The sequence below is a fragment of the Prunus persica genome, chromosome G8, assembly GCF_000346465.2.
Source record: "Prunus persica cultivar Lovell chromosome G8, Prunus_persica_NCBIv2, whole genome shotgun sequence".
NCBI lineage: Eukaryota > Viridiplantae > Streptophyta > Magnoliopsida > Rosales > Rosaceae > Prunus > Prunus persica.
In genome coordinates, this window is record NC_034016.1 from 16474745 (window position 1) to 16483573 (window position 8829).

The 8829-nt window shown below is 36.1% G+C and overlaps 1 protein-coding gene and 1 long non-coding RNA gene across 2 annotated transcripts; one reads left to right on the top strand and one right to left on the bottom strand.

Moving 5' to 3' along the window:
* LOC109950537 lies at window positions 177–3802 on the top strand. The gene is made up of 5 exons (XR_002272761.1): window positions 177–495; window positions 582–768; window positions 847–890; window positions 3002–3086; window positions 3558–3802. It is a non-coding gene; the product is annotated as an uncharacterized LOC109950537 (long non-coding RNA).
* Window positions 4026–6981, bottom strand: LOC18767014. Its single transcript, XM_020553561.1, has 5 exons — window positions 6888–6981; window positions 5748–6627; window positions 4787–5621; window positions 4367–4753; window positions 4026–4285 (listed from the first exon to the last, which is right to left on the bottom strand). Exons 1-5 carry the CDS (start codon window positions 6979–6981, stop codon window positions 4217–4219), a joined length of 2265 nt encoding a protein of 754 aa, XP_020409150.1. The 3' UTR covers window positions 4026–4216.

Here is an 8829-nt window from a genome sequence, read left to right on the forward strand (position 1 = left end):
ATTAAAATAAAATAAAATTTATTTACAATTTTCCTCATTAGGAAACAAAAATTTACGTTCCTTCAGTTTCTTATGAATTTTCATTTGATTAAGGCTTTTTTTTCTGGTATTGAAGTGAAACCTCCTGATGAGTTTCCAAAATGGTAACAACAATTCATATTAATTTACGATCGGCCCGTCTCAACATAAAATAAACATTAATGAGCCACATTTTCAAGGCAAATAATGAAAAATAACCCAAAATTAGCATTGAATCTTTTGGAATAAGTTTTTAGAAAATTTTGGTTATAGTCAAATGAGCTTGTGTTTTGGACTTAATCAATTGGTTTTGAATTTTTCTTAGGTTAAGGTCAATGTTTCTACCCTTTTTTTAAATTAATTTATGCGCGAATTTATATGTGAGCCAGATCTAGTCTTAGGCTCGGAGCGACGGCAACCATGGCTGACGAGTTCGAATTCGCGGACAAGGTCCCTTCTTCGTTCGATCGCAGAGAGGTCCTCTCATCATCGTTCTCATCTCTCTCTCTTCAGTCTCTGTCTATTTGGTTTTGATCTTTTCTTCACATTTATTACCTTCACAGAATTGGGAGGGAATCGAGTCTCCTGGTCTCACATTTCTCGTCCAAGCTCTCGCTCTTGATGCTCGCCTTTACTTTTGCTTCCGATCTCTTCAATTGTTAGTTTCTCTCTCTCTCTAGGAACACACCTCAGCAGATTGTGTCTTTAGCATTATCAGGGACATTGTTCGCGTGGTCAAAGCCTGCTTTGGTATTATTGATCGCTAATTGTTTAATTTGAGGTTTGTTCAGATTGCTCTATCAATCAATGATCTTTGTCGATTTTCAGGTCGTCAGTGAAATAAACAGAGGATCAAGCTCTGGAAATAACATGTGAGTACTTCTTTCTTGCACGCACTGCATTGGAGTTTCCCTTTTAATTACAATTGGCTAAATTGTTTTATCATTGAATATTCGTATGATTTTTGAATTTAGTGGATATTATACAATTGTCTGTGCTTTTTGGTTTGTTGATTTGTTATTGTGGCTTCAGCTTGATCAGAATTGCACTACAGTTTCTGATTGTTTAAGTTGAATTGATTAAGCCCCAATGATGATTGGATTTTAGGAAGAAGTCTGTCTGTTTTTGAAGCTATATGTTCTTTTGACTTTTTGTTCTAGTACTTTGATCATGGCTTTTGACTTTTTGTTGCCTTACAATTTTGTTGGAGTTAGTTTCTGTTTGGTGCAGTTTTGCACACAATGCATTGCAGTTTTACACACACTGCATTGCAGTTTCCATTTAATTACATTTGGCTAAATTGTTTTATCATTGAATATCTTAAGATAGATAGTTTATAAGCTCTTTGGTATCCCTCCCTTACACACTGGCTTTTGGGACTAATCTTATCTAACCATGAGTGGTGACATGTGGTATAATTGGTGAACCTTAGACTTACATTGAGATTGAATTGCCAATATAGGTTAAGGTGGCCTTGTTGTCCAAATAATTGCTAGATAAATAGAAATTATAGACAAATTGGCAGTCTCAATTTAACTCTAGAATGGTACCACTTGCCACTTATCAATATATGTTGTATATTCTTTTGCCTTTTAATCTTTTGATAAATTTAAGTTCAAAACTTGTCTTTTGTTCTGGTCTCTTTTCCTTCATTTCCTTTCATCATTTCTTTTCTTCATCTCCTCCTTCTGCTTCTGCTTCTTCTTTTTTCATCTCATTCTCCTTCATTCTCCTTCATCTGACTGTGTAATTTTGAGTTTTTTTATTACATTTGTAAAATGACACCTTACTTTTTGGTCATTGACCTCAAGTAAATTAGGTGAAATTAGCTTCCTATCTATCACAATAAGGAACTCCCTTTTGATTTTAAACCAAAGCTCCCTTTATACATAATACACTTTTTTATTATAAAATTATATTTTAAATTATTCTAATTTATAGAGAGGGGTATCCGAACTTGGATGATCAGAAGAAGATTATGCACTAAGGCCTCGTTTGGTATACATGATTTTCTTCGCATGGACAAAGGATTGTCATGAATTGGCTTGGCTTGGTCTAAGCTGGATAAAACTTGTCCTCTATTTGGTGTATATTGGACTAGGACTACTACTTCTTTTTTTTAATGTTTAAGTGATATAATATTTTTCTTATAGTTTATGTAGTGATTTTTATAAGTGATTTTATTTTTAAATATAGGTAATATTTTTAAATATTTCAATTAATTTCATAAATTACCTCTTATACTTGGACTAGGACTAGGATGACATTGATTTCTAAATGACTTCATTGTTTAGGTAATATTCTTATTGCTAATATTTTTAGAGTTTTTTCTCTATCCCTCTTATATTTTCACGATTTTAGCAGTGATCATTCCTTACTCTCAATGTCTCAATCACACACACACACCCCTATATATGTATGTATGTAATTGGTTAATTGTTGTTGAGTGAGTCCTTGTTCTCCAGATTAATTACACACACGCCCCTATATATGTATGTAATTTAGGTAGTAGTTGTTGCTGTGCTTTATATCTCAGATCTGATGATTTGTGTGTGTCTTGGAACTTTCTCTTCATTGCTGTTTTATTTTTAGGCTTTCTATTTTGAAGGGCTTTTACTTTGATTATCTGTGTCTCTCCTTTTGGCTGTTTATGAGTTGCTTTAAATTGTGGGTTAAGATAGATTTCCTTTCTTTTTTATTCTTTTCAGTTAGCTTAGCACATAAGCTCCATGTTTTGCGTATCTCATATCATCTCCATGTTTGTTGAACATTATGTTAAAGTAGCATTTCATCAGTATTACTTGATGACAATTGTTATTTTGCAGCTTTGCCACCTCTGAGTGTGCCGGAAATTGTTATTTTTACAGCGTTGACTTGTATAACTATTAATATATAGGGTGGTTCACAAGGTTTGGGTCAGAAATGTTTGCATGTTTTTTAGTAATTTTGATCAAGTTTTCCCCTTTTTGTATTTTATGTGCAGCTCTTTTGAACTATAAGTTGGGGCAGAGTATTTCTTTTACTTGATCAAACAAGTCTCTTCCAGGAATTGCAGAAAGAAGAAGAAGGTAATGGCTCTAAGCCTAGGATATTGTATTCAAACCCTACGATATTGTATTTTAAGTCTGGGATTCTATATTGAACTTGGTGTTCTAATATAATTACGTGGCTGAAAATCTATTTTTCTGCCTAAAGTACTGACTTGAATTTTGAATGGCATGATATTTGTGTTAGTAATAATTGTTAATAGCAGTACAAAGTTCATTTCAGTTAAGTTGAGTTGTTCTGCCAATAAAAATGAGTCCCAGAAAATTTGCAATCAACTCAACTTAGCTGAATTGAGTTCTCATAGTATTCAAGTTTCTTCATCACATTCAATTCAGTCCTTAGTGGCTTTTAGGACGAAGTAAAAGAGATTTGGAATCTTGTTTGTTATGAACTTATGTTGTTTTCCTGCAGTTTCTTGAAAACAAATTAACAGGTAATTTGATTTTAATCGCATAATTTTTTGTTGGGTGCTTTTTTTTTTAATGGAGCAGTGGAGGCATTGAAAGAGATAAGGAAAAAGCTGATGAAGAAAGACTGGGATTTTGGGGAAAGATACAGGAGAATGGCATTGGACTATATCGATTGAATGAAGGAGGATGAAAGACTTCGAGAGCTTTGTCATATGTGACTGCACCTTCAACCACCATTCAGTTAAAGACAATTTACTTTCATTAAACTTCTCAGATGTACTAGAATCGTTTTCAGTAATAAAAATACAATTTAGAGTATTTGTTAATCTTGATGTCTTAAGTTTTGCTTAATCTTGGTTGTTATATATATTAATTTCTTATTGGAGAATATACAGGGTAGGGAACTAAGGATCCTATGATGAAAGTTTTATGTAAGAACCAAAAAGAAAATTAAAAAGAAAAAAATGTGCAACAGTAAAATTGGCTATTAAGCATCAACAAATAACCTGCAAAATGAAAGCCATATGAGTATGAGAAGTAAGAAGGATAGCAGAAACAAAGCTATCATTAATAGAACCACTAGAAAATGGTAGAAGATTACAAAGTCATTCAACTACTGAACATGGTTCGTTAGCAGACAATAAACACCCTAAAATAACAAATCTAGTCAAACTAAACTAATGGTTCCTTCATAACTACATTGCATAATGGCGCAATGGAAGAAACATCTTGTTCAGTCATCATGGAGAGGTGACTTGTTTTCTGATTCTGCTCGAGCGCCTAACAGGAGTAACAATTTCTTCTTCTCCCTGCAGAAACAAAGCACAAATTATGAGAAACAATAAGATGGTGAATGTGTTAAGTAGGAATGAGCAGTATATTATACTCACATGCTTGATCGGAATTTTCTCATATGTTGTAAAACTTCCATAAGATGGTGAACCCATGGAGGAATCAATTGAAGTCAGGGACTCTCTCCGATGGTTCTTCCTGGGCATCTCCTGGCTTTCAGCTTTATCGAATGCCTTCAGTCCTTTCATGCGATACGATGAGCTCTTTTGGATGTTGCTCATTTCAGAAGGACATGGCTCTCCGATCCAGTTCCAAGAAGAGGGTCTTTCCTGGAAAGTGTGCTCAGTGCTAAATGGCACAGTAGGACTTGCATCCAGTTTCTTAGTCAGCGACGGTTGAACCACAGAGATAGCAGGATTTGAGGCTGTGCTCTTCCTTTTCTTTCCATAAATGAAGGCTGTAGATCCGATTAATGCTGAAACCAACTAAGCAATTCCGAGCATAGTCACCATGGAAACCTTAAATTCAGTCTCATCAACTGTAAGATCCACTTCTTCTGAAGTTTGAACATTCTCACATGAAGCATCCACTTTTGAGCTTATAGGACTGTGATCCTTGAAAGACTCCACTTCAACACCAGTACTTATTTCGCTTTCACTCTCCTGGATTCCAGAAACTACAGTGTTAACTTTTTCTGCTAGTGAAATCAATACTATCTCCTCCCTCATGCTTACATTACTTTCTGGCTCGCTGTCTATGTGATCAGCACCAACATTTTCTTCTTGACTCTGCTCAACTTTTGAACTTTCTAGTTCAACTAAATCAGCATGTGCAGCCTGAAGTACTACTTCCTCAGAAATAAAATTATTGTTTCCTTCTGAAACCTCTTCAATGTTAACAGCTGCTTCAGCCTCTTGGTCAACTTGTTCTTCATGTTCTGGATCAACACGTACTACTTCTACAGTGCTCTCAACTGCTCCAATCTCTGGCTGACCCTTTTCTTCCACAACTTGGATTTCAACAGGTGTTTCAGCCTCTTCATTAACTTGTTCATCATATTCTGGATCAGCATATACTTCTACAGTGTTTTCAGCTGCACCAATCTCTGTCTGACCCTTCTCTCCCAAGGCTTCAATGTCAACTACATCAAACTCATACTTCCTTTCCATTCCTTTGTCACTCTGATCAAACACAGAGTATCCATCAACCCGTACATCCTCCATTAAAGCAGTCAAATTACAATACTGCAAGGGGGCCAAATCGTGTGCACCTCTAAGATGCAAAATCAACTCAGAAATGAAAGAGACAGAATTAGCAGACCAAACCCGAAAATTTCTAGCTAACCCATCAAGACTTGATCTAGCAAATTCAGCCACTTCAGAATGGTCATATTCCTTCAAAAAGCTCTAGTCTCTAAGCACAGAACTATCAATTACCGGTGAATGAATAACTGAAATAGACAAAAAAGCAACTACCAACTATAGAAGCAAAGCAGTGAACTTTGATTTCCAAAAGAAGCCTGTCTTGGAGGACCATTTTACTTCAGCACCCTCCTCCTTTGACATAAAAGTGTTGGTAATGCTAATGTCGCATGGTTCAGACACATTGACCCCCTGCTTTTCCTCTTCTTCCTCTTCTTCATTTTCTTCTGGTAGCTGCTGTTCCTCTTTTACCACTGCATCAGAAGTAACATCTTCCAATTCCTTCTGAGAATATTCAGACTGAGTTTCCTCAGTAGTATCAGTGTCCGAAGAGCTTCCAGAGATGAAGTTATCCTCAAGTCTCTTGCCCTCTCTTTCCTTTCTCAGATAATATTCAATTCTTGGGTTGGGTCTATAATGAAGGAACTGAGGCCTCGGAGAAAGATAATTGGTTTTAGGATCATATGGATGAGCAGCGGGATCATCATCAAGGGGTGCTATGACCGGACTGGACTTCGGACAACAAGGTGGAGGACTAATCTTGAAACTCGGATCAAGATTAACCGAGTCAGGTTCTTCAGAGGCCTTTACACAAACAGGTTCCTCCTCTGGTTCGTTTTTGGAACACAAGAGCTCCTCTGAGTCAATGTCTTTTTGGGTTGTCGGAGTCATGTGCTGTGGATCCTCCACTGTTGGATTCAAAGACGAACTTTTCAAATCGGAGAATGAGACCGATGAAGCTCGAACTGGCTCGTTCCTCTCCACCAAGATTTTCTTTCTTGGAGACGCAGTGACCTTGGAAGCAGCTGAAATCGTCGGTGACATGAAATTCTTTGTGCCGTTTGAGCCACTTGATGAACGAACTCTCATCTGTTTACAGTTCTGGTTTTTACCATGAAAAGTAACCACCGTTCCCATTGAGATTAGTCCTGGATTCTCTGCAGTACAACAACAATAAAGCATTCTAACATCGTAAAAAGATTAAAGGAACTTTAAAATTTCAACAACAACAACATCTTGATTTCTTTGAAGAATAAATCAGAAACAAAAACCCAGAATATAAAAAACACCGGACAGCAAAAGAATATGAATTTTATGTGGCTTTCTGTTATTTTCTCAGCCATTTTCTTGGCAACCAAACAGAGAATCATCACGACAACCATAAAAAATCGACTGAAAAAGGAAAATGGGGTCGAACCTGAAGGACTATTGGCCGGAGTATTAGGGCTGAAGCTCCTCGGATTTGCATCAATTGAAGGTTTCGCAAATTCAACCCCTTCATAAATTTGCATGGCTCGTCGTTTATCTTTTACAGAAGGAAAAAGAAAATAAAAGGAAAAGGACAGGAGTGATCTTTATCTGATTTCTTGCGCCTCACTCGAATTTTACTTAGGAATTTTAAAGAAGGAGACTAATTCTAAGAACTAAAGAACAAAAAAAAAACAAAACAAAAAAAGGAAAATTTAAGACTCTAGAAGAAAACAAGGATCAAAACCTTTAAAAGGGTCAGTTTAGGCTTGTAAAACTTTCTTGGAATTGAAGCTTGAAGATTCTGAATGTGTCTCTCGGTGTTCCTTCCAGACCCTCTATGGAGGCAATGCTCCCTGACATGACGTGACCGTATATGACCTCTCCCATCACATTTAGTAACAATGTTAAACATTTTGGGTGGAGAAACAGAGAGAAAGAGTTGGCAGTGTAAAACAGAGGCGTGGGTCAGACAGTGGGGAAACAGAGAAAGAGCAAGAAACACAGAGAGTGAGAGAGAGAGAGAGAGGCGGGAATGAGATGAGAGGGAGGTATTATTTAATATATTGAATTATCTATTAGTCAAAACCTCACACCTTAATCCAAATAACTAAATTAATTAAATAAAACTAATTAATAATCAAAACTAGTTAACTAAACAAATTAGAGACAGAAAGGGCAACTTAGTAAAAGACAGAGCTCAAGTGTCTTTAAGCAAGGGTATTCTGGGTATTCAACCTTCAGATTATTGGGCCGGCATTTTTGAGTTACGGCAAAGGAAAACAGCATGGGCCGATCCAATGGAGCCCAAAAAACTCAAAGACTAGTCTCAGGTTCTTTAGTTATCATTTTCCAACATCCATTTGGCTGCCGTTAGACCCTTTTTTTAAAAAAAAATATTTAGGTAAAAATCAATTTAATGATTAGGCATGAGTAAAATTTTATTTCAAATTATATCAAATCAAAGCCCAAAAATGTTATTAAATGACCACATAATTTTTTACTTTTGGGTCTGAAAACAAGGCAATTACTAATTACTACCTATTCGCTCCTAGTAGTTTAATTGGAATTTAATGATTAGGTCTGAAATCAGTCTTGAAATATACTTCCTTTCAGGCCACATACAAATACGAACAAAACATCAATAAACCAACCAACAGAACATAGGCACATTTATATAATGCTATATTCAGAAAAATGTGATGAGATAAAGTGAAGCGAAAACTAATTTGCAATAAAAGATGATATACAAATATTTCAGGTCCAGGCCTTTTCTTTCCTTTAAGCTTAAACTAATTTGTTAGTATATCTAAAATTAAACATCTCAAGAGACAGAGAGGATATGGGGTGCATTTTGGTTATTGTTAGAGCATTTCCACCAATTAGTCCCTTGCCATGGCAAGGGGAGCCTTAAGGCAACTACTATTCACGTGAATAGTGGCTGTCCTAGCCCCCCCCAAGTAAAGTGTGTTTCCAGCAGTTTAGGCTTGTCATGGCAAATACTATTCATTTTTTTATTTTTTACACAACTTTGTTTACTTAAACAATTAATTTGGATAATATTTTTGGGTTCCTACGTGTCAATACTATTCATATCGGATAAGATTTTCGGTTTCAAAATTCAAATTTCAGATAAGATTTTCACCCTCTAAGATTGCGCCACGTGTCATATCTATTTGTCTAAATTTTTCTATAAAACCAGAGGCTCAGCTCATACCTCCCACACCAGATCTTCTCTACATTTCCATTTCTCATATTTTAGATTTCGTTCTCCATTTTCAATGGCAGACATGCAAGAGGTTTTGGAGAGGCAAGAGCGAGAAAAGAGAGAAAGAATGCGTCAACGAGCTGCAAGCAAAAGGACGCAGAGAGAACTAGATGAGCAACTTGGC

What these genes read in the sequence shown, in the direction of transcription:
- LOC18767014 (XM_020553561.1), bottom strand. Translation starts at nt 6,981, where the DNA reads ATGCAAATTTATGAAGGGGTTGAATTTGCGAAACCTTCAATTGATGCA. An exon ending in TTGATGAGACTGAATTTAAG is followed by an intron (nt 4,754 to 4,786) that starts GTTTCCATGGTG and finishes GGAATTGCTTAG; the next exon opens with TTGGTTTCAGCATTAATCGG. An exon ending in AGAAAATTCCGATCAAGCAT is followed by an intron (nt 4,286 to 4,366) that starts GTGAGTATAATA and finishes TTGTTTCTGCAG; the next exon opens with GGAGAAGAAGAAATTGTTAC.